Raw genomic sequence first — 27146 nt, forward strand, 5'->3', positions numbered from 1 at the left:
CTGTCCTGGGCCCAGCACACAAGTGCCATTACAAAGAAAGCACAGCAGTGCCTCTACTTCCTTAGAAGTTTGCGAAAGTTCGCCATGTCACCTAAAACTCTGACAAACTTCTATAGATGTGTTGGAGAGTATATTGACTGGTTGCATCACAGCCTGGTATGGAAACACCAATGCTCTTGAATGGAAAGTACTACAAAAAAGTAGTGCAGAAAAGCAGCATCTATCATCAAGGACCCCCACCAGCCAGGCCATGCTCCCTTTTCATTGCTGCCATCAGGAAGGTGGTACAGCAGCCTCAGAACCCACACTACCAAGTTCAAGAATAGTTACTACCCCTCAACCATCAGACTCTTGAACCAGAGGTGATAACTTCACTTGCCCCATTACTGAACTGTTCCCTCAACCTATGGACTCACTTTCAAGGACATTTCAGCTCATTTTCCTCAATATTTATTGCTTATTTATTTACTTTTCGTTTGTATTCGCACATTGGTTGTCTGTCCATCCTATTGGGTAGTCTTGCAATGGCTCTATTATGCTTCTTGGATTTACTGTGTATCTCCACAAGAAAATGAACCTCAGAATTGTCTGTAATGATGTATGCTATCTTCTAGAGACATCGCCTCTTAAAGGTGTCCTCGACACTAGGGAGGCCAGCGCCCATGATGGACATGGCTGAGTTTACAACTTCTCGCAGCTTTTTCCAAGCGCGTGCTGAAGATTGAGAGGCAACTTGATTGAAACACAAGAGCCTCTGGAGTTGCAACAGGGTGAATGTAGGGAGAAAGTTAGAATCAAGGATCATTGTCAAAAAATAAAGAGTGATTACTCAAGATGAAGCTAAATCTTTCTCAGAGTTGAGGGTCTTTGGTGCTTCCTTTTCAAAAGCTAGAAGATGCAATTTCTTTGGATATTTTTAAAGTAGAAGTAGATTCTTAATAAGTAACGGTGATTAAAGATTACTGTCAGTAGACAGGAATAGAGTTACGGTTACAATCAGATGAGTATCTTTACAGAGACTGGCATCCAAACAACACAAAATACACAGAATGCTAAAGAAGGTTAAAGAGCAACGAAATTCTGGGGAGACTCAGCAGGTCAGGCAGCATCTATGGAGAGGAATAAACAGTCAACACTTCAGGCTGAGACCCTTTATCAGGACTGGAAAAGAGAAAGAAGCCAGAATAATGTGGTACGGGGAGAGGACAAGAACATAAGAGGAATTAGTAGCAGTACTGGGCACTCGGCCTCTCACACGTGCTCCACTGTTCAGTAGGATCCTACACTAATCTTTTTTTTCTCAACACCACTTTACTGTACTACTCACTATGTTTGTTCTTGGGTAGAGAACTCCAAAGGTTCAGTGGCCCTTTGATGAAGACAGCTTTTCACATCTACATTCTGCAAGGCCAGTCTCTTATCACAAGATTGTGAATTCTGTTTCAGATACCACAGCCAGGAATCATCCTGCCAGATATCAAAAGAATTACATCTCATTCTAAAATTGAGGGTATAGGCCTAGCCTGCCTCATCTCTCTCAGATATCAATCACTACCCCTGGAATCAATCTGGTAAACCTTCATTATGTTCCCTCCATCACAAGTGAATCCTTCCTTGGGTATGGAGACTAAATCCATATATAGGCAAGTCCCCAGGTTAGGTACAGGTCCCATCGAGCAGAATGGTCCATGAACCAATATATCCCAAAATGCAAATGAACAATTTCAATGAGGGTAATTTAAAATGTACATTTATCTATCATCTTCCTCGATGCAGTTACAATGGTAGAAAATCAGGATATCCCACATCCAGTGGTTGACTTTGATGGCCTTAAAGAATCAATGGATGTTACACTGTTTGGTATTTTACATGTGTCAGTAGAAGAGATTTGCCTAGCAGGTTTCCAAAACAAATCTCTTAAGTAGCCTTCTGTTGTGAACCCAGATAGTGTGTATATAGAATGAGCTGCCAGATAAAGTGGTTGAGGCAGATACAGTAGTATCATTTAAGGAGCATTTGAATAAGTAGATGGAAAGGCAAGGCTAAGAGGGAGTATGGGCTGAATGCAGTAAATTCAGACTAGCTGGGTGGACAAACATGGTCAGCATGGCCTGTTTGGGCCAAAGGGTCTGAATCCATGCTGTATTGCTCTGTGATGACTCCATTCTTAAAGACAATGTACCAGATTACTGAGGGGTGTTACATGTAAACAGATTTTACTGAAGACCGATTGTCTTTTAATTTAACTAGATCTACATAATTCCACTACAAAATAATGCTACAAGACTGTTTTTCATGATTGCAATGGCCAGGTGCCAGAGCAGGTAATGCAACACACCTCCCTCCAACTGGAAAAAGATTACCTTGATAAAAAGAATTTACTCAGCTAAGCTGTCTTTTCCCAATGTTTTGACTCTGAAATAAATTTTACATCTAATGGTCTTAATTTTTGAGGAAGTTAAAGCAGCTCTTGGTCAAAACACAGAATGGAGAGTAAAGGGCCTGGTTGTCATTGTGTGAAGCTATAAATTACATCTGAGAACAGACTAGAAATGCAGTTTTGCCCTGAGAAGATAGTGATAATGGTACGGGGAGTCTACATATTTTCTATAAAGTTATTATTGATAGCAGCATCACTCTTTCGTTGTCTGTCCCAAGCTGTCCTCCACTGCCAGGGATACATTGCTTTGAGAGATCTGAGGCATACAGAGACAGGTACAAATGGAAGGCAAATGTTTTCTTTGGAGTCTAAAGGATTTTTTTAAAAAATGCCTAGACTTGGGACTCATTACCTCCTTTTGCAAATGGATCATTGACTTTCTGACCAACGGACTACAATCAGTAAGAATTGCAGCATCTTTGTCACCATCATCCTCAACACTGGTGTCCCCAAAGGCTGTATCCTCTACCCCCTATACACTTGTGACTGTGTGGTCAGATTCTGCTCTAACTCCATCTACAAGCTTGCAGATGACCACCACCACAGTGGGCCAAATCTCAAATAACGATAAATCAGAATACAGGAAGGAGACAGACAGCTTAGCAGCAGGGTGTCATGATAATAACCTTTACCTCAAGGACAGTGAGACAAAAGAGCTGGTCATTGACTTCAGGAAAGAGACTAATATACATGCTCCTGTTTACATCAAAGGTACTGAGTTTGAGATAGTTGAAAGCTTCAAGTTCCTGGGGAGTGAACATCACCAACAGCCTGTCCTGGTCTCCTGGTCAAACCACATTGACGCCTCAGCCAAGAAAGCTCATCAAAACCCCTGCTTCCTCAAGAGGCAAAAAAGAACCTGTTTGACCCTGACCAATTTTGATGCATGCACCATTGAAAGCATCCCATCTAGACACATCACGGCTCGTTCTGCCTCAGACCACAAGAAACTGCAGAGTTGTAGATACAACTCAGCACATTACAGAAACCAGACTCTCCCCTCCATGGAGAAGAGTCCACTTTTCTCACTGCCTTGATAAAACAACCAACATAATCAAAAACCCCACCCACACCGGATATTCTCTCTTCTCAAACCCCACCTTGCATTGGGCAGATGCAAAAGCTTCAAGTACCACCTGACTCAAGGACCAATGTTTTAAGACTATTTAAAGGTCCAATAATATAATAAGATGGATTCCTGACTTCACAATCTACCTCACTGTAGACTCATTATTATCTGTCTGTCTGCACTTTCTCTATAATTGTAACACTAACACTTTTTTCTGTATTCTGTTGTTTTCCCTTGTAGTACCTCAATTCACTGTTGTAATGAAGAGATATTTATGGATGGCACACGAAGTTTTTCACTGTACCATTTGACAATAATAAACCAATTTACCAATTTTACTTTTCTTGCCTTGAAAAATGCTTTATAAATCCTTGGGAGATTTTGCATAAAAACAGCTTTCTATAAACCAGGTCTTCTGTAACCTGGGGAGCCCCTGTACAATATTTCAGATGTGGTCTCATCAGAGTCCTATCCAATTTTAGTAAAGATTCTTTACTTTTGTATTCAAATCATCTTACAATAAAGACCAAGAATTAATTTACCTTGCTAATTATTTGCTGTGTCTACATATTAGTTTCCAAAGATTGGTGTACCACGATCCCAATGTCCTTCTGCTCCCCAGCATCATCTGATTTCTCGCCAGGTAAAAAATAAATATTTTCTATTTTTTTCTTCCCAAATGGATGACCTCACATTTTATCCACATCATATTCTATCTGCCATGTACATATCTAATGTTAACCTGCCCTCATCTTCTTGAAATCTCCCTGCAGCCTCCATAGAATTGACTATATCACCCAGCTTTATATGTTCAGCAAAGAGACAGACTTGAATTACACACAGTTCACTCATCCAAAGCATTAATATATGGTGTGAACATCTTGGGCTCCAACACTGATCCATTTGTCATCCCACTGAAACCTGAAAATGACTATTTGTTCCTACCCTATTCTGTTCATTAAGCAACATTTTAACCCATCTGCTTTAATTTTGCTTAATAATGTACGCGTCACACCTTATCATAAGTCTTCTGAAAGTCCAAATACATCAATAGCATTTTTCCTGAAGTCAGGCTAACTGATATGAATTCTGGATTTCTCTCGTTTTTCTTCCTAAATTAATGCGATTACATTTGCCATTTTTTGATCTGTGGCAACAGTTATAGAATTTATGGTCTCATGGAAGATGACAACCAGTGCATCTGCTATCTCCACAGCCATCTCCTTCAAAAACCCAAAGATACAGGTCATCAGAACCCAGTGATTTATCGATTTTCAGTCTCATTAACTTCACCAGTACTAACTTCTTCCAGCTTCTCATTCACTCTGGACCTATTCTCCACATTTTTTTTGTATCTTCTGTAAAAACAAACATAAAATACTTCCTTAATTTTCCTGCCGTTTCCTTAGTCCACTGTATACATTTTTCAGTTTGTACTAGACCCATACAAGCTTCTGCTATTTTTTTCTTTATACATATCTATAGAAGTTTTTACATTCTGTTTTTATGCTTCTTGCTAGATTGCTCTCCTTTTCTCCTCCTCTCTTAGCTAAGTTTCCCAATCCATAGCTTTATTACTCTTTTTGACACCAATAAGCCTTTTCTTTTGATCTATTACTATGTTTATCTTCTCATTAGCCCTTGTTGGATCCTTTTTCCCTGTTGGGTTTATGTGCCTTAAAGGGATATACTGTCTATTTGCTGTAAATTACGTATTAATTCTTTGCTTACTGTATATCTTTTTAATGTTACCACTGTAACCAATCTTGAAATTGGAGTCCACTATTACTTGTGTACTAAAAGGGTGCTCTTATGACTCTAGCAACAAATACGATGTTATACAAAAAGGGAAAATTCATGAAAAAAATTCAATTAAAAACAAATCACTAGTTGGTGTTAACCCTGAATCATGTGGAAAATTTTTATCTGCTCATTTCCTGACATCAGCCACCTGCAGAGGTTTCACTTGCTGCATCAGTACCACATTCACTGCTGGCAAACAAATCAGGCCTTGATGTTTTCATGGGAGCCACAGTAGAGCAACCTGAAAAGCTTTCGTAGAGGAGAGAGGGAAAAAAAGTGGAGGTGGTGGGGAGGACTGACCCAGTGAACACCTGGGTCTCAGGTAAGCCCAAGTGCCAGGTCATCAAAGCCCCACTCATCATAGCATCTTGCAGTGAGATGCATAATGTAAAGGTCCTGCCATCTTTGCCAGTAGTGTTTGTAAATTACAGTGGTGCATAAAAAATTAAGTTAGACAGGATTGGGAACAAAACAAAATACCTCAGTTAGCATTTTCTAATTTGCATCTCTCTTCTGACACTGGTTCCTTGTGTTTCACTGTGACCAACACAAGTGTTGGTAAATGCACAAATTGTGCATAAAACCATTGGATAGGCCCAGTACTGAGAAGTTAGACGTGCCAAGCTGTAATTGTACCCAGAAACGCACGGGACAATTCCCTGTCACAAATTGATTTGGAAGTTAATATTGGCATAAATCTAACATGCGCAAAACTAATTTTATATGCAAAATGGACAATTGATTCAGTTCCTAGGCCTATATTCTCACATTTACTCTGTCCAACTTGCATCATCTCACACCTGTACAAATGAGTGCTAGAAGGAATACTGCAGACCTCTATCATCGAGATGGAGAAAGCAAAATATGTCTTTGGCTTTCACCACAAAGCTGTTGGTAATTATTATGCAACTTCCTTAGCCAACCACCACAAGAAGTGCAAACTTAGAAAACAGTCTTCAAATTTATGTAAGGGTGGAGTTCTTTTCTCTAGGGGAAGACTAAGAGGTTGTATTGAAGCACTTTAAAATTGTAAAGGACCTTAAAATTGCAATGGGATCTGATTGGGTAGAGGTGAAGATCATGAATCTAATGAATCCACTTGTGGGGGAAACTACAGTTACTAAAATAAGATGGTCACTTATAAAGCTAGTACAGAATTCAGAAGAAAACACTCTCCTCGAAGTTGGTGAGAAAGTGGAACTTGAGTCTGTAAACCTTCACTGAGCTTCTCACAGCAAGTTCCGTGTTAAAGAAAAAAAAATGAAGCTGTTTATGGCAGCGTTGGGCCGTAAATGCTCACTTTAAAAAAGGATGTGAAAACTAAAACAAGAAAAGAGAATGTATCAGGAAAGGTCTGCTGCCTATTTAGTGGAATCCAGGAGTAATGTATTCTACAAGCATATAAATAGCAAAAATAGTGGATGGAGGCATAGTGCCTGTTAAGGGAACATGTAGTGATGTGCAAGGGTGTGTAAACATGTGAAATGAGTACTCAGCATCTGGCTTCACCAGGGAGGAGGGTTCTTCCTAAGTGAAAAATGAGAATGAAGACAGCCACAGCACTAGATTAAAAATGATACCATAGATGAATTAGGAAAGGTGTCTGAACTTAATGCAGTTAAGACACCAGGACTGGATAGGATGCATCCTAAGATTTTGAGGGAAGTTTGGGAGAAAATGGTGGGAACACTGACCACAATCATTAAGTGTGTTTTTGCTTACCGGCTGGTACGTGACAACTCAAGGGAGAAGGACATAGATGATGGTGAGATTAAATATTATCAACATAGTAGTATGGTGATATTAAGGAGAATGTGGTGTTGGGTGACTTAAAAGTCATTAAGGCGGAGAGGTCCCTGGGGCATAATGGGATCTAGCCCAGCATACTGGATCTAGCAAGTATTACAGCAATATTTAAAAGGCATTAAGACAGTGACATTTCCTGGTTCAGGCAGAGTACACAGACCACATGCAGGCTGCAGGATTTAGTTTAGTTTGGGGGGGGGGGGGGGTTGCTGAAGTACCTCTACCTATACTGTTTTCTATTCCATATTCCATGACTGGAATGTTATTTCCTCTGTTCAGAAAAAGGGAACAAAGATAAGCTCAGCCACCGCTGTTCTATCAGTTGAACCTTAGTCGTAGGAATGCATTTAGAAACTTTGACCCAAGACAGGATTAGTAGTCACCTGGAGGAAAATGGGTTAATTATAAGCAATCCAGCACAGGTTTGTTAAAGGCAAATTGTGCTTATTCAGTGTGATAGAATATTTAGGTGGCATAATGGACAGAGATGTTGAGGATAATACAACAAATGGGGATGTACATGGATCTCTAGAAAGCTTTTGATATGGTGCTATATCACAAGCTTATCAACAAAGTTGAACCACACCTAACTTCACATTCATGCTATCAATGTCTTTTCTATGCTGTAAGTAACGGAGAACAGAGGACTGTGGTGAATGGCTGTTTTGCTAGACTAGAGGAAGGTGAATAATGGTGTTCTCTGGGGATGATCTAGATTTTATTAACTGAGGCAGAGTATAAAAGCAGGGAAGTCGTGCTGAATCTCAACAAAAATGTTCCATGATGTCACCACAACATAGAAAGGTCATGAAAAGCATTAGAGAGGGCTCAGAAAAGATTTATTAAGGACAAGATTTACTTGGGACAAGGGTCTACTTTAGGATAGATTAGAGGCTGGGATTTTTCCTTTAAAGAGAAGGCTGAGGAGAAATCTGACAGAAGAATATCAAATGAGGAGGGATCTAATGTGACACCAACAGGTTCCATTGTAACTTACAAGGGGGAGTTCAATAGTGAAGAAAAACTTGCAAGGCTAGAAGCATGTGGGTGGAACTGGTGAGTTTCCCTGGTAGAAAGCCAGTGTAAATATACAAATGGGCCAAAAGACTTCCTTCTTGCTGTAATTTTTCTTTGATATTGTTGGCTCTCTGTTTATTTTCTGATCCTTAGGGTCCTTCTGGGAGTCAAAAATGGTGAGCAGTCTTAATTCTAATGATAGTTTATTTTAGAATACCAACAAACATACAAATACTAAGCAAACCAACTAAAGAGCTGAGAAATGATGCTGAGAGCTGAACGTGAAGACAAAAGAATAGAGCAAAAGATGGTGCATCTGAAAAATTAATCACTTTTACACACAAGAAATTCCTTAGATAAAGAAGTTAATAGGCTACATAATTAAAACAATTCTCATTTTTTATTGGCTAAGTATTAGCACATTACCCATGTGATGTAAAAGTGATAAACCATTAGTTTAGCTGCTATACCGCTTTCTGCCAGTGAGTGGGGATGAATCACCACATAATGTGAAAAATACATGAGTTTGTAAAAAATACAAATCTTATAAAAAGTATAATTTTTTCTTAAAAAAGGTTTCCAACATTATTCTAGAAACTGCAGAAACATTATGTACTACAAAATAGAAAAGGTGTGACCAAAGAACTACTATTCACTAATCAGTTATAAAACAGCAAGATCTAAAATTGCAAATAGGACACCCAACAAATCAGGATGAGAGATGCAAAGTCAGTTTGATGTTACAATCTCACAGCAACACAGTGTGACACTTTAAGTAACCACTCACAATGTGATAATTATTAACCATTTCATTTTAAGAGAACTGAACACAGCACAGGTTTCAATTTAAGCTTTATACTCAAGCTCATGTCCATCCACAAGTAAATAGCAATTCGTGTCCGGTGTGTTTTATTGTATCTCATCTAATTTTGGAGTGCTTTGAAGACAAGGGGCCTGCAGTGCATTATAGAATGTTTCTGTACCACTGGATATTGTGTCATGATCCAAGATGTTTGCTGTAATTGGCTCAGGCACTGATTGTGTTTATGGCAGAGGGGGAAGATGACATTACTGAGGCCTTGCTCATTTGCTGTACCTGTCTGGTTAAGCCTACCTGTTTGCTTGCGATACACTTTCATTACATTTTTGCAGCATCACTTCTGATCTCAGCAAAATCTCTGACCAAGGGTGAGCTGGATGTAGAGGATATGTAAGAGGAAACAAAAACCAGACATACATACACAATGCCTGATCTGGCAGAGTTGGTAAATTAGCCTCACGGATGTTGACATTGCTTTCAGTGTAACAATCTTCTAACTGATGTCAAGCATCTTCCTGAAGTATTGTTGGCAATATCTATCAGATTCAAGGTTTTGTCAGAAGCTCACCCTGGTCTTGCTTCCAGTTAGGAACATGAGGATGACAATTGCATTGTACATCTTCATCAGAATATTCCTCCACAGGTCACAATGAGCAAAAAAAACCATGTTAGAGCAATTGTCCAAAGGGACACTTGCAGGTTGAACCCTGTGCTGGATCCCACTGGCAATGTTAGCATTTTAAAAGGTAAGTGAACAGTAAAGTTTAAGGTGCATCCTTTCTATGGTATTTTGTAGTGGACCACAAGCAAAGTCCCGGGGCAGCAGCCCAACAAAGCATTTTAGTTGTGATATTAAATATTAGGCTCTGGATGATTAAACAAAAATTTCCATGTGAACTGAAAGCCATTCTCATGGTGTTGGCAGATAGTACAGTTATTGCCATACTGAAATCTGGAATGCATGATGTGGAAGACTGAAGAGCCATCAACTATTTTGTATTAAACATCACTTTTAGCTGGCAACTGTCATTAGTGAGGGAAGAATGACTACAGAAAATGGAAAACAGGATTGGGGAAATAACACAACCTTACTGATTTCAATTTAGAAGATAAATGGGCCTATTTCCAGACCAACAAAAAGAACAGTGCAATTATTGGATCGTGAAGCAGCTTTAAAATCTCTACAAATAGATCTGTGATTATGAACAACTAATCTGGTGTACAGATATAGGGATGAAGACTGAGGCAAATCACAAGATAACTCTCCTGCTCTTCTTCAAAGTTGCAGTTAGGTTCATTTGAGTAAAAGGTACGGGCCCTGGTTTAACATCCCATCTGGAAATCCACATCCCTCTCAGTATTGCACCAGAGTGTTAATTATGTATCAAATAATTTGGAAGCGTGATCACTATTGTAAAAAAAAGTGGCAACTAATTTTTGCACAACCGTCTTCCACAACAGCAATATGACAATTAAATACTGATTTATTTTAGTGAAGTGTTAAAGTTAAATATTGGCCAGAACTCTGAGGATCAATCCTCTATTCAAAGGTCAGCAGCTGATGAGCACTGCCTTCTTTCTTCTACTGCTATTGAGCTTTGAGGAGAAGTAGGGCCTTCCTGCTCAGTAGTGATTGTGTTATGGTCTGTTGTGGCTGAAGTATGTTAGGTTGCATGTATGAAATATCTTGACTAATACCACGCTTCAGAAGGCAAGTGTGCAGTTGCCTTCTATTTCTTTTAATGTGACTGTTGAGGTTGTGGTCAGAGAGAGACACTAGGCTCCCCTCTCGCTCTGAGACTTGGAACAAACTGATCACAAGGTTTTGACCTCACCTCATTAATAAACCTGACGCACTCCAAAAACATGTATTCCTTATGGTGTTCATTCACTACTTTCTCATCCACAAAACGGTGTGGTGCCAGAGTCGGGTGATCTGAAATATATATGAAAGCAATTCAAATGTAGTCCTGAAATAAAATTAAGAATGATTCCCCCCAGCCCAACTTTCAGTCTGTAATTTCACAAGACCCATATTTCTTTAATTATCCCATTACCGCCCTCTTTTTGCTTGTCCCATCATCCCTTGAGTCATTTAATCTATCCTGCATTTCACTCCATCACTAATCTGCCCCATTTCCCTCCCACTCCTCCCTCCATTTCCTTTCCAAAGACAAATTTGCTACATGCACAAACTTTTCCAATTCTAAAGAAAGTTCATAAGCCCCATACGTGAGTTCCTTCTCATATACATATACTGCCCGTCTTGCTGAGTATTAGTAGCATTTTCTATTTTAATTTACATGTTGAACATTCTTGGTATTCTCATTTTGTAGTAGGTCATTCAGAAGGTCAGTCAAGCCTTTGCGTCTGAGCTGCTGCTTTGTAAAGGGCTTCCCAATTAGACCTAATGTGTCATGATTTCCTGAAGCTGCTATACATTTTCCTATTCAAGTTTACTTCTCATATCATTAGAATTCATAGCATTAAGGGTCCAAATTCCTTACTTATAAAGTTATTTTTGAATCTGTTTTCACCCCCTCCGCTCAATGCCCCACAGACAGCATTCTCCCAACCCCTTTCAGGCAAAGCGTTTCACAACACAACAGCCTGCTGTACTAGAAAGGAAATTCTGCTTATTTCCCTTTCGGTTAACAACTTAATCACTTTACATCCAAGTTAATGATGTTGCTGTCAAATGGAATATATATTCTATAAACATAATTTTGAAGATCTGTTACTTTTCTCCTTTTCTTTCTTGACCCCTAAAAAAAATCCAACTTCTCTACTCTTTCTATATGTAATGGAAGGATGCATGCTTGCCCTCTGTTGTTGGACATGGAACAGAAGCCACATGTGCTAACATCAGTGATTAGGAGAGGTCAGTGGCAGCGCAAACCCAAAGAGAAAGGTCACATATGAGGGAACAAATTTCTTGCCCAAAGACTGTGCTCAAAAATTCCCTTTGCCCAAAATTAAGTTAGAGGTGGAAATTTATAATAGACTGTGTTAACGTGTGAACTGAGTTGTGTATTCATGGTTGCCTGCCAGTCTTGGCTCCTATCATTGTGCATGTGGAGAATCAGCCATTCAGCCCACTAAATCCATTCCGCTGTTCAGTTATATTACCCCTCTCTGCAGTGTAACTGCCCTGGTTTTGTAACTCCCAATGACAAAAATCTATCATTCTTCGCACTGAAATTTCCATTTCACCCAAACAATACCACAATAGCTTTTGTGAGTATGAATGCTGGATTTACATTATCTTGTGTGCGAAATAAAACCCCACTGACAGTAACATTTAACAGTATAGTACTGCCCCCTTTTTCCTGACTCACCCACCACAAGAACTCATTTCTACTCCAAACATTTTTAAATGATCTTGAAAACCTGAGTTGGACCATCCGTTATGCTTATATACTCAAAGAAATCAAAAATATGCAATTCTTCCTTGTAGTTAATCATTTTATCTCCAATATATACAGTACTGTGCAAAAGTCATTAGTAATATACATACACAGACATAGCTAGGAAGCCCAAGACTTTTGCACAGTACTGTAGTAATTTTATGTATTGCACTCTACCGCTACCATAAAAAAACTAATTTCATGACATATGTGAGAAATGATAAATCTGATTCTGATACAGGTCTTTAATGTGGACTGAGAGTGGGAAGGGGGCAGAGAGAGGGAAATCATTATTGGAAAAGGGGGAAGGGAGAGGGGAGGGAGTGAGAAGCACCAGAGAGACATTCTGTAATGATCAATAAAGCAATTGTTTGGAATCACAGCACTTTGTTTGATGTCTCAGGGCTGGATGTGTCTGCACCCACACCACCACCCCTCCCGCACCTGGCACTCCACACCCTCTTGTAGCACTCCACCCTCGCTATTCCCTACACCTTCACTCTCGCTCCATATTGACAAGTACAGTACTATGCAAAATCCTAGGCACCCTAGCTATTGATATGTGCCTAAGACTTTTGCACACGTTTGTACTAATGAATCTACTCTGTACTTTCACCAAGCATAATAGTGTTTTCTACTGATGCTGTGTTCAGAATTGAAAATACTCCAAATTATACAACTGGGTAAATACAGGATAATACAGTGATCTAACTTTGTTGAAAATTGGGGTGTGAATGCAGGTAGGGGTTAGGGAAACAGGGTAGAGAGGGAGAGTACTCAGCTGAAAGGGGGGAGAAAAACAGAAGATTATACTTTACCTATTAGTTGGGAACTGCCCCAGATAAAGGGAAGGAACTGGAAGTCATCAAGGCCCCAGACCCCCTGGCTACCTGCTGGCTCCATTCGATATGTTTTCTGCAACTTTCGCATGACCTGTAGATACCTGTGTTTTAAAGATGACACAACTTGGTTTGTTGGTTTTACTTTGGATATTTTGCAATTTTACCAGTGCTGTCTCTCACTCATACATAGCTAAACTCTTGCAATATTTCTCACTATTTTGCTTTTCTCCATTAGCTTAACCATTCAATGCATCTATGCCATCTGTCTCAAAAATTCCCTGTGGCAGCATGTTCCACTTACACTTTTCACTCTGGATAAAGACTCTTCTCCTGAATTCCAGATTAAAATTATTTGTAACTATCTTGCATTAAGGCCTCATGATTTTAGAAAACCCTTAAGGTGAAGTATTTCTTTTAGATTTCTCCTCTCAAAAATAGTTCATAAATTTAACCCTATTAGGTTATTCTTATTTTCCTCTCTAGAGAATAAAGACTGGCCTTATTCAAGCTTTACTAAAAGTTTAAGTCTTCAGTTCTTGAAACATCATCGCTGCAATTTTTCTAGAGATTTTATGCTACTTGCTGTATAGATTGGATTTGCTGGAGATGTAACCAAGACTTTATAGATAATTAACAAACTTCTCAGCATTTCAATTAGACTCTTCCAAAACAAACACCAGTGCCTTACTTTCTCAACAGCTTTTTTTGACCTGTAACATTGCATTCAATGATTGGTATCTCCAAATCACTTCATGTTCTTTCCCCACTTCAGCAGTTACTCTCCAAAGAAAATGTGGTCACCATAATCCACCTACCAAAATGCCCATGTCATTATAAACTATAGTTAATATACAGTATTCACCGATCAGATGATCTTTCTACCAATAAACCACATGGTTTCCCTCTTTCAACGACTTTGTCACCTTGCTTTGTATCTATACTTGGTCTAATTTTTCATTCCTGTGAAGCACCATGAAATGTCTTACAGTGTTAAAGATGTTATACAAATCCATGTTGTTGATGCACTCAGGGGAGTGAAGAAATTTTCCTCATCAGCCAGTACTGGATTCAAACCAAAAGCACCATGCATTTCCACTTGCACTTTAAAGACCAAACTGCATTCACAAATGCATAACTGAACTTACCTATCGAATACACAAAATACAATAGCAAGCTGATCATCCACTTTCAGAACTCCAATTTTACAAAGACAGCAGAGGAACGCAGCAAATGCAGCCTCGTGACCTGTGTCCAATGGAGAGACAGAACAAGTCAAAGACCATAGCCTCGTGATATTCGAGGTTAAAAGAGGAACAAAAAATATATAGGCAGGTACCATGGGTGGAATGTCATTTTTTTCTATCGATCGATCCCTTTAGAATTCCAAAAGGAATGTCAAAAGGAGCTGTCACACAATTGTTAAAAGCAAAGTTTGATGGGCTTATTCCCTGAATTCACAGAGTGAAGCCCAGATACTTCCCCAACTGGGAAGAATAAAATGGACAAGTTTCTTATAGTCTCCTAATAGCAGATGGTGATGCCTGGGAAATTTCAATAATTGAGGTAATCTTTCTACTAAACTGTCCACAAATATACTGAGCCTTTCTAATTAATGTCTATAAAATAAAAAAACAAATTTATACGTACACATCACTCTTTTAAGAGTGACAGAGCACTATAGCACAGAAGTGGGACCTTCAGCCCACCTGGTCCAGGCTAGCCCGGTGTTCTGCCTTGTCCTGCCTACCTGCACCTGCGCTCCATACCTCCTCATACATGTACCTTTGCAAACTTCTCTTAAATATTACAATTGAACTCACACCTACCACTTCTGCTGGCAGCTTGTTCTGCATTCGCATCACCCTCTGAGAAAAGAAGTTCCCATTAAATATTTCACCTTCAATCTAAACCTATGACCCCTAGTTCTATTCTCACCCAAATTGAGGGGGAAAACGCTTGCAAGCATTCACCTTATTCTCATAATTTACATGTTATAAAGAAGGAGCACAGCAAATAAAGAAATCTTAAATTTAAAAAAAACAAAGCTAAAGCTGCTTTTTATTACTGGAATCAATAGGTTCAATTTTAGTGCCTATTGGTTACACAAAACTCATGAATACTATTGGACCCTCTCCCTACTACACCCTGCTCCCCGGCCACCCAGGGAGAGTGGACGGTAGCAGCAACTAGATTTTAGTGGTGCTTCAGCCAGCAGTGGCCTGTCAGTACATGGCACAGATCAAATCTTTGAATTGATTTTGGTCCAGCTTACATTTTAGGTTACATTTCAAGAAACCAAGCTAAATAATCATTATTAGTTGAAATGGGATGAAAATACACAAGGAAAGATGAAAAAATTTAAGTATTTATTCACAGGATTATTAATAATGAGGGACTTTTGATAGTGGAAAGAAATATTCTACTGGCAGGAGGATTTGTAATCAGAAAATATAGATTGTCAAAAAGATGAAGATCTTTTTTGTTGTTATAAACTGGAATTCACTGTCTAAAAAGCCAATGAAAGCAGATACATAATTAACTTTCATTAGGGCTTGATATATATAAATGAAAAGAACAACTCTACAGCAGTGAAGGGCAAGACAACTTTCTAAAAAAAAACCCAGGCTAGATGAACAAATGTCTGTGTTTTGGAATTCTGTGAGAAAGTCAAAACTTTGACAGCACCTTCCAAAACTGGAATCTCTACCATCTTCACCACATATCCTCTACTACAGTATGAAACTGCTTTCCCAGGACGACGTCTGTTCAACGATGAGAAAAGTAAGAAATACTGACTTTGCTATGATTGCCCAACTTCCAAAAGAAGAGTTCAGAAATAAAGTAACCTCCAATCTTACACGGTATTTGTTGCTCTTTTAGTGTCCGCATGAATCCAGCTATCTCACTCATTGAACTCAGTACCTTACCCAGTGCACTTTCCTAAAGGCATTATCAACACCAGCTCTTTGCAATTTTTTAAATGACAAGGGTCACATTATCACATACATAGTAATGTGCTCTGGGAACTCATATCCAAAGAATTGTTTGAAATAAAAGCTAAGAATGTAAGAGAGCGCATTCGGCCCATATTAACTCATCCATTCAGAAAATTCCTCACAGTATCCAACTACTCTGAAGATATGACACAGGTTTCTTCTCTATCTTCCCACCTGATGATTGTGCACAAGCTTCACAGTGCCAATAGCCAAGTTGATGCAGCAGTTTCATCTTCGTTTGAAGCCCAAAAGACTGAGCTCATAATCCAGACTATTACACTGAGAGCACTAATGGGGGAATTCTATACCGTCAGAAAAGGCGAGATTAAAGCAAGGGGCCATCTGTCATTTCAGGTGGACATAAAGTGATCTCATGAGCAGTAATGGAAAATGAGCAGACATGTTTTCCCTGGTGTCTTGGACAGTTTACATCCATCAACAAATACTAAAACAGATTATCTAATCATTATCATTTGGTTTTGTGCAAAACTGTAGCTATTTTTCTTACATTACATTAGCAAATAGATTTACTTAGCTGGCTGAGAAATGTTTTCAGAAGACTTGTAGCTCTTCTATTTAATATTAAGAAGTGAATGGGTAACATTTGTAATTACTGAGCACTGTGAAGGGGGAATAAGAAGTGAAACACATTTCTAAATAGTTTTTATTTGTTAGCATCACCCAAGAAGTTGCTTAGAGCAGCAACTGCTCCTTTATGGCAACCAACATCCAGAGTTACAGCATTCCACTGCTGAAATGAGCACAAGGAAGAATTGTTGCCCCTTTCTAATGAAAGCATGGACAGTATGGGATTAGTTTTGCCAACACCAGCCATCCTCTGATACCTCCTTATCAGTGGTTAATCTGAGCATAGGCAACTGAGTGACAGCAAGTTGATCTAACATAGTGCCATCACAGTCATGTTCCACTATCAACTTGAACTGGATCAATGTACCCAAAAGCATGCTCCACAAGTTCCAAATGTTCTGCAATGTTCCAAATTCTGGTTGAATTTCCTCTTCTTCCTGACTAAATATTCAGGTTCTGTTTTATTTATCACATGTACTTCGAAACATACAGTGACATGCATCGTTTGCGATACCAACTAACACCCCAAGAGGTGTGCAGGGAGGGGGCAGTCAGTTTGCAATTGTCAGCCACACAATCCAGCGCCAACATAGAATGCCTACAATGTTTGGCAGAGCAGCACAGAACACAACAAGCAACAAAGCAACAACAGCAAAGCAAGCCCTGTTCCTCCTCCTCATCCTACACAGATAGTCCTCCAGCTATAGGACAGGCCTCCAGTCTCCAGGTTTTGGCCATTGGGCTTTGACTTCTGATTGACACCTGGACTAGCCAATGACAGAATTCTGAACTGGAATCACCTCTGGGGTCTTTCTGGCCTGTAACTCTCAGGAACTTTCTGGGTGACGAAGTTAAAAGTCAGTGAACACCCTACTGAGCTTTCTTCTGAAAATAATTTGTTTAACTTCTCCCCATCCCCACCATGGGAAGTCAGTATCAGAATCAGAATCAGAATCAGACTTTAATCGCCAAGTACCTATGCACATACAAGGAATTTACTTCCGGCAGATGTTGTCTCTCTGCTCATAACAATAATAATGATAAATATAAATGAAAATATAAATTGTACATAAAGGTAGTGCAATTTATTAATTTATTTTGTTAAGGCTAGCGTATTTTTGCTCAAACTGAGTGGACCTCAAACAAGTACCTTGCTAGGTCATTTTAGAGGGCAAAGAGTCAAACCCTTTGCTGTATAATGGGAGTCACAAACAGACTGGAATGCAGGTCCCTCCTTTAAGTTAATTAATGAATCACATGTCTTTAAGTCTAATTCCATACCATAAATGACGGGGCAACAAGGTAGCATGGTGAGTAGCGTGACACTATTATAGCTCAGGGTGTTCTGGAGTTCAATTCCGGTGCCGTTCTGTAAGGAGTCGCTGTATGTCCTCCTCCAGTTTCCTCCCACAGTCCAAAGGTGTACCGGCTAGGGTAATTGGTCATTATAAGTTGTCCTGTGATTACGTCAGGGTTAATTAGGATTGAAAAGCCAGAAGGGACTACTCCACACCATATTGGTAAAGAAATAAAACATACATATATAAAATATTAGCTCTTTCCTCCATATTATTAACTAAATTAAAAATTTCAACCAGCAAAGTGGGGATTTGAACTCTGTCCATGAATAAAGACTCCAGGATTATAGTAATCATTTTATACTTGCCACCAAAACAAGCTCTCCTGAGAATTATTGTCAGAAATAACCAAATGAGTATTAATATTTGCTATCAGTAAGCAGAGGAAAGCTTGCTCAAGGTAGGTAGATGGAGGATACACATGCAATTCCTTATTCCGTGACTGGAAAAAAATCGCTACAGATTGAAAAGCCAAACTGTAGGAATAACTAACCCTTTCCGCTCTTCACAAATGTACTAGACAACAAGTCAATTTACGCTTTCCACCAGAGAATGACTCTAAACATAGGAAACATTAAAAGGGTGCAAGGCAGGAATCAAGGAAGACACTATTCTTAAAAATCTGACTGAAATAGGTTATAAATTATGTTCATTAACGACAGCAGCCTTTTGCAACAGCACACCTTAAACTCCTGATCATTTTTTTGTGTGTGTGTGAAATTATAGCAATTTAATTTCTTAACAAACACTCCCATCTAGTGGTCAATCCTGGATAACACAAACCACAGCCAGGCGAAGGAATGTATGAGCCCTGCAGTCAAAGCATGGTTTTAAGAGTCATACAGAATCTAAAGTAATCACTGTTTCTTGCCAATTTACAAACAAGAACACACTAATTGAAGGAACTGTTATCAAAATTGGTTGATTTAAAATTAAATGCATTCATTATCAGCAAGGTTCTCCAAATAGCAATGTGAAATCTGTTTTAATGATGCTGGTTTAAGTCTAAATATTGGCCATATTTTAAAGATTGGTCACTTGATCTTTTACATTCAACCGAGAGCAGACAGGTCCCCAGTTTAACATCTTATCCAGAACTAGTAACTCTTAACAGCATTATACTTAATGTGTGTCACATAGGATGTACTTCACTCTCCAGACTGGAACAATGAGCCAACATTAATATGATGATAAACTTGCATGATTAAAGATACGAATAATGGAGTACTGAGGTATCCAGATCCTATACTAATGTATTTGTAGATATTGGTACCTGTTCCATAGTCTATTCTTGTTGGATTACCAACAGACTCCTTTAAATACACAGCAATCTCAGGGGTAGCAGCTTGCAGCTCATTGGGAATCACTGGGGAAACCAGGTTTTCAGCTTCCTGCAACAATAAATTAACTTAGTCAAGCACAGGAAACTCGAGAGTGGCCCTTGAACAGATTTCCCTACCCTAGATAGCAAAGGGCACCCACCAAGTTCATGTACAACATGGCATTGCAGCATCTCATCCCAGTTTGTGACCATTGATCTGTCTCCTTCTCTTCGATAACTAGAAGAGTACCGGAACCAAATGTCCTGGATCCATTTCTGACAACCCTTCATGCTGTATTTCCGAAGATCAGCCCAGACATCAACAGGCTACTTCATGTTACACGCTCTACCCTCTACACACCTGAAAATCCAGATGCCGGTATTATTCTTCTAGAACCAGAGGAGTGGAAACTACATGGATTTCTGAGGCTGATTCTCAGCACAAAATTGGAACCGAGTTGAAACTGTGTAACACAGAAGCCAAAAGACTGGTTGAAATCTGACGGATGGTTTTATACACTGAGATGGACATACATTATCAGAAACATATGCCAATGAATGATTACTGGAGTAGCAGTTCTGACAGAAATTAGAACAAAGAACAGTATAGCATAGGAACAGGCCCTTCAGCCCATGATATTGTGACAACCTAATTAAACTAAGCCCCTCTGCCTGCACATGGTCCAAATCCCTCTTCTCTGCATATTCATGTGCCTACCTAAGAGTCTCTTAAGTTCTCTATTGTACCTGCCTCGTTTACCAACCCTGGCACTGCATTCCGGGCGCCCACCACCCTGTGTAAAAAAGAATACACTGCATATCTCCTTTGAACTTTCCCCTCTCCCCTGAAATGCATGCCCTCTGGTACTCTTGAAAACAGATTAATGGCTTTCTATTCCATCTATGCCTCTCATAACTTTATAAACTTATATCAGGTCTCCCCTCTGCCTCCAGTGCTGCAGAGAAAGGTGCCTGTTTGTCTAACCTCTTGTCCCTATACTTTTTCTTAATACAGGCAGCATCCTGGTGAACCTCTCTGCACCCTATCCAAAGCCGCCACATCCTTCCTCTAATGGAATAACCAGAAATGAACGCAGTACTCCAGATGCAGCCTAACCAGAGTTTTTATAAAGATGCAACATAACTTCCTGACTAATAACACAAAGCCTTGACTAACAATGACAACAATGCCATATGCCCCCTTCATCACACTATCAACTTGTGTGGCTCCCTTCAGAGAGCTACAGATCTGGACCCCAGGGTCCCTCTGTGCTCAGTGGTGTTAAAGGTCCTGCCATTAACTGTACGCTTCCCCTTTATATATGACCTTCCAAAGTGCAACTCTTCACACTTGATCGGATTAAACTCGATCTGCCTTTCTCCGCTCATATCTGAAACTGATCTATGTCTGCCTGTATCCTTTGGCAATCTGCTATAAAGATCTAAGCAACTACAACTTAATGATATGAGTTTTTTAAAGCGTGCCTCATCACTTTTTTTTGGAAGTGAGCTTTTAGCCATGTTAATTTTAACATAGTTCTTGACCATGGCAGGATCCAACAATTTGTGAATTATCTTTCTTGGTTTCTATTTAAGCCCAATATGCAATTAAAGCACATGTTATTTTGTAAAGGTGTTCTTGACACCAACCAGAAATTTCTTCTCCTGTATTTAAACCCATAGCAAAAATGTTCATCCTCCTCCTGCTGCAACCTCAAATGTTCATTCATTATGTGCTGTGTCGTATGACGTGGGCAATCATGGCCATGATTATTTCTGGCTAATTTTTTCTACAGAAGTGGTTGCCATTGCCTTCTTCTGGACAGCAATCTTTACAAGATGGGTGACCCCAGCCATTATCAGTACTCTTCAGAGATTGCCTGCCTGGCGTCAGTGGTCGCATAACCAGGACTTGTGATATGCTCATACAACCATCTGCTACCTGCTCCTATGGCTTCAAGTGACCCTGATTGGGGGGGGGGGGGGGGGGTGCTAAACAGGTGCTACACCTTGTCCAAAGGTGACCTGCAGGCTAGCGGAGGGAAGGAGCACCTTACCCCTCCTTTGGTAGAGACATATCCCACCCTGCCACCCACAAATTAAGACACCTCTGCTTTTAAAATTAGCACACTTAAAAATGTATTGATGAGACACTTTTCACGTCAGTAAGTTGTTCTTTGAGTAAAGAACATACCTTCTCGAGCTTGCTGTACCAAGTGCGGTATGCCTTGTTACCAAATCGGGACGGCTGATCAACGGGAGGGGTCTCATCGATCCATCGGTCCAACGTGTTTAGGAGCACAATTAGCTTCTCCACCGGCTGCAGATAAAAGTACACGGGTTTCAGAAACCATTCCTACAACTGTCTGAACAGAGAGAGCGAGTGACTTGGCAGCATTCACTGTCCTAAAGTGTTTCATGGTCAATGAAGTACACTTTTTAGTGCAAGGACAATCGTAATGGAGGAAACATGACAGCTAAGCTACACACAGTAAGATCCCACAAATATCAATCTGATACTGACCAGATTATACGTTTTTAAGTGATACTGCCTCAGCGATAAAATACTTTTGAAAACAATGTGACAGATTCAAATGAATCACTTACAATCACAACATATACCTGCACACTCAAACCTCCAATTGATGCACCCAAATGGCGAGGCAACTCCTCAGTGCTACTCATCTTTACATCGGCTCCTCAGAGTTGGATTTGTAAAATTCTGGATAATTCTGAAAGCATGAACTGGACTGCACAGGCTATTGTAGTCTCCAGGTTGTACCCTGCTCTCAATAACTAGAAAGCAAATGGAGTGGGTGAAATCAGCTTGCTGACCTGTCAAGAGTTACATCTGAAGAAGATTGATGCCCATGAGCCACGTACCCAGTCACCACTGTGAAGGTTGTGGGAATTGTCCCACTACTGAGATTAAGCAGGTGATCCAGGCTGACACTGCGGGAGAGGGAACATTTTTTATGGTATGAAGTAATAAACTGACAGTCTGCCAACATTCTCAACAGGGTGTAAAAGAAAGACTGCATGAACTAATCTGAAAAATAGTAGGGAGTTTTTTTTTCTCCAATACCCTGTTCAATATTTATCTCTGGGAGAGATTGCTTGTCTCTTCGTGGTAGTTTTCTCTGTGCAAATGAACAGACAATTTTCCTATATATCAATGACTAAACTTCAGGAGGTATTTAATTGATAGGAGCTTTCCATGCACAAAATGACAGATGTCTTTCTCCTATATCACAGCAGTAACCACGTTATCAATACTTTATTGATAGGCACTTTCTTTATGCAAACTGGTAGAAAAACTGGTTTCCTATATTAAAATGACTGCACTTCAAAAGTACGTAGTTGATTGTAAACTATACTGAGATGTCCTGAGGTTATCAAAGATGATGAATAAATGCAAGCTTTTTCCCCCTCTCATATGTAATTTCTGGGTGGCGGGATGGAGATGTGTTTCTACCAAAGGAGATGCAAGGTGCTCATAACCTCCACTAGCCTGCTGGTCACCCTTGGGCAAGGTGTAGCACCTACGTAGCCCATTGATCAGGGTCACATGAAGCCATGGGAGCAGGTGGTGGATGGTCATAAAAGCAGCTGGTGCATATCACAAGTCCTGGTTATGCAACCACTGACACCAGGCAGACAATTTCTGAAGAGTATTGATAACGTCTGGGGTCACCCGTCTTGTAAAGAAAGACACTGCCCAGAAGGCGACACAGGAAAACCACTTCTGTAGAAAAATTTGCCAAGAACAATCACAGTAATCGAAAGACCATGATTGCCCATGTCAGATGGCACATAGCAAACGAACAAATTAGTATCAAAATATTAGGGTTCTCCTAGTTTTCCTTAAGTTATATTGCAAAACATTAACTGTTTCAATCTAATCTTTTTAATGTAATGTGGTGGAACACTAGCTGATGCCTGCCATCTCCTAAAGAGTGTACACTTAAGATTCAGCAGCACAAGGAATGATAGCAAACAGAATGGACGTGCCACTTCCACTTGTTATTCAGTCACAGGATGTGGACAGTGCTGGTTCTACTGAAATATGTAGTTCATGCCAAATATCCTGGAACAGAGGAGGCAGGTACAAGTCAATCACATCATCATATCTTTGGTCACATATCGGCCAAACTGGGCAGATTAAGACAGTCCAAGTGTGTCATGGTTACTAAGCTTTCCACTTAATTACTTGAATTCAAATTTTTCAGTAACTATGGGGAAATTTGAATTTGCTTTGCAAGATCAATGGTCCTAATTAGTTACTACAATACCATCATAACACATGCTAACTGTAGTTAGCAATATTGATGGAGGATCTGTGAGGGACCAGGGGTCTTGGCAGTCACTTGGAAATTTCCTCTGAATGATGAAAAGCCTCTTAAAACTTTGCACTTCAGCTCCATCTAATCAAAAGAAAACTTTTAATTGAAACAAGAAGAGCTGTCAAAAGACAGCCAGTGCAGATTCGACATCACCGACTTAAAGCTTTGGAACTCCATCTTTGGAACTTTTCATTTCTGTCTATCTTTAGCACACCAACAGTCCAACTCTTTATCAATATGTTATTTCATCTCGGTCTGAAACCTCATTTCATATTTTTGAGAAATGCCTTAAAAATGCTATACAAATAACTTGTATTTCACTCTTGAATTTCCCTCCACATTCTCCCAATGTAAAACATATATAAACATCTTATAACATCAATGAAGGAAGCTGCTTCAAAAGTAAAATAACTCAGCTCATGACTTTCCTACCTTGGAGGTTTTGTAGTCACATGTGAGCTTTTTCCCCTTCACACCTTCATTCAGTGTCAGAACAAACCCGACATAATCAGCATAAGCCTTAAGGGAGTGAGACAAGGTGATAAGGTTAATTGTAGAGTAAACCAAGCCTTTAAGCAATCTTACAATATAACTTGCACTTTTTAAAGTATATGAATTAAAACAAAAACCTCCCTCACTCTGATGGGATTTTCTGAACTTGCTTAAACAAGTGCAATTACAGCAGAACTCGAGAATCTCAAAGTGGCTCAGAGGTCCACACTACAATCCTTTCACCACCATTAAGGACCCATTTCTTCCTCCATTGCAGTACTGTGACCTTAGTGTGCAATACTTATGAAGCAACTTCCAAGGTTTCCTTACCACCGTATCCCAAATCTGCATCCTCTACTGTCAGCAGGGTAAAGACACCAAACACATGAAACCGTGCTCTAGAAGTGACAACTATATTGACTCCTTTTCCACCTTCATTAGATCAAGGGCTTAGATCTCCTGGTCTAACAGTGGCCACACCTAAAGTAGACATTTCAGATGTGTGATCATTAAGCACTTCATAACACAAAGGGAGCCTGGAATTTGGAAAATTCAAAGAAAAAGTTTGGATCAAAAAGATCTTTTAAAAACTAAGATTGCTATGCTTTGTGGATGACAGGATTAAAGGTTGCAGAACCAAGATGAATTTTTTAAAAATATATATGTAATCAGTCACGATCTAACTGACTGGTCACTGCTGTACGTTGCGGTAACAATGGGGAGATAGGAAACCTCTTTGTTAAAAACAGCACTCTTCATATCCTCAGCACAGGAAACAGAGTCATGACTGAACTAACAGATGACCTGAATGAGTGTACTATACAGCAGGAAACACCTTTCATTTTTGATATACCTCTCTATAAGTTGCAAATAAATGAATGTGAAATAATTCCACACATCATCATAAAATGATACGGCACAAAAAGTCACCTTTACTTCTCTCATGCCTGCACTGTCTCTATAAGAGTCAGCCAAGCAGCTATCCCTGATCCTTACGACCATTAGACCATCCCTCAAGGTCTTGTAGTCTAATCTGCTTCTTCCCAAAAGACTTACAACCTTTTATCAAAGTATTTATACAAAATCCTTTTGAAAGCTAATAAGTTGAGTCTATTTCAGCATCCGTTTAACCGATGTGCTCCAGATCACAAATAATATCAAAAGCCTTCACAATGTTGAGCACGATTATACACCTTGCTCTTAACATATTCTATTCCAAGGAACTTCAGTGAGAAGGGAGAAGGTTCAATTATTTTGAACTGCAATTAATCTGAAGCTCAACTCTAGTAGTAAGATCTGATCGAACAAGCGACTCACAACAGACCGCAGCAAGCCAGTACCTGAGAACGCCTCCACTTGCCCATGTCCGGGAACATGTTGATCTCTTTCTTTGGTACAATGAAGGTGTGTTTGGTGAACGAGATCTGCATCTCTTCTTCAGGAGATGAGCCTGTGTACACACACACAACAGCCTTCATAAAAACCCTGCTTTTATATAGCATTTTTTACAACTAAGGATGTCCTAAGTCAGTTCAAAGCTTCTGAAGTGTAGCCATACTAATGATATACAAGGATGTATGATTGAGTGACAAATGATCATTCATCGGAAAATGCCTGACCCTTTCTCTTTTTTAACCTTCCACTAATGAAAAGACAGTCCTGACACGGCGGTGCTTTCTCAGGCCTGCACTGCGAGTCTCAATTTGGATTATGTGATCCAGCCACTGAATGGGACTCAAGCTCAACGTTTCTTCTCAGAGGAAGAATCAAGCTGCCTGAGGAATTCAAGCTGCATCTGTGGAGGCAAAATGGAAGTTGGCATCTTGGGGATCAAGGCATGACTGGTTAAGCGTGAAAGTTAGGATGGGGAACAGTTTCTTCCCTCAGGCCCTTAGCTTCTGAGCTCCCTGGCACATGACAGTTGAAGTGTCACTGGTTAATCTATTCTGCACCTTACAACATTTAATTTATGCCCTTTAGTTTATTTATGTGCAATCCATCTGCAAATTTCATCCTTACTTTCACAAGTTATTTTGTGTTTCATGTACACTACAGTGCTTTACACCCTGGCTTGGAGAAACATCTCATTTGATGGTATATATGTACAGTATATACCGTAGATTCCGGATTTTAAGCCGCTACTTTTTTCCCACATTTTGAACAGCTTTGAACTCTGTGGCCTTTAATACGAAGCGGCTAATGCATTATTTTTTTCATGCCGCCAAAAACATTTTGCCTCATAACAGTAGACCAATAAAATTGATGAGTAGTTCACAGAGGTCCAATGAAATTGTACGATAAATCAAGCGCACTTTCACAATTAAATTATTGTAAATCAGTCATTTGTACTCACCCTCATCAACATGGAAAACACTCGAAGAAAAGCATTGTGCTGCCTTTATGGCAGTTATTTAGTTTATAATATTTTCGCTTAGTAATTCATTTGTTAGTTAAAGTTAGAAGTGTTTTAACTATATTGGTTTTCTGTGCTACATCGCGGGATGCTATGACGTCACACCCGGTTTCGCCGCGTCTTGTGGGAAAAATGCCGTTTGTGATAAACGGGACGACGGGGGGGAGCGGCGGAGCGAAAACGCTGCTTTTAAGTTAAAGGCGATCAATAACTTTTCCTGGTAGGCTGCAGTATATATATTTTTTACCAGTCGTTAGGAGATATTGGAATGTTGTTCAGTAAAAAAGTATACGCAACGTATATTTAAAAGTAGCCGCGTTACAGGCACGGTTCGAAAAAAAGCATTTGCAATATGTATTTGTTTATGTTACCATATGGATTTAATTAAAAGTTAAAAAATCCTCACGTGTAATATCTTTCTGTGTAAATAT

The 27146-nt window shown here is 39.6% G+C and overlaps 1 protein-coding gene across 2 annotated transcripts in view; it reads right to left on the reverse strand.

Moving 5' to 3' along the window:
- ptpa (protein phosphatase 2 phosphatase activator) overlaps positions 1-27146 on the reverse strand; it is a 66911-nt gene that overhangs the window by 20245 nt on the left and 19520 nt on the right. For both annotated transcript variants that reach the window (XM_073052348.1, XM_073052349.1), the window contains exons 2-8: positions 25643-25752; positions 24243-24329; positions 21662-21787; positions 19420-19537; positions 14350-14449; positions 13181-13305; positions 10791-10891 (exon numbers count right to left, since the gene is read on the reverse strand). In XM_073052348.1, coding sequence (XP_072908449.1) covers positions 10791-10891; positions 13181-13305; positions 14350-14449; positions 19420-19537; positions 21662-21787; positions 24243-24329; positions 25643-25752 — 767 coding nt within the window. The remainder of the gene's footprint in view (positions 1-10790; positions 10892-13180; positions 13306-14349; positions 14450-19419; positions 19538-21661; positions 21788-24242; positions 24330-25642; positions 25753-27146) is intronic.

The sequence above is a fragment of the Hemitrygon akajei genome, chromosome 7 (genome assembly GCF_048418815.1).
Source record: "Hemitrygon akajei chromosome 7, sHemAka1.3, whole genome shotgun sequence".
Classification (NCBI taxonomy): domain Eukaryota; kingdom Metazoa; phylum Chordata; class Chondrichthyes; order Myliobatiformes; family Dasyatidae; genus Hemitrygon; species Hemitrygon akajei.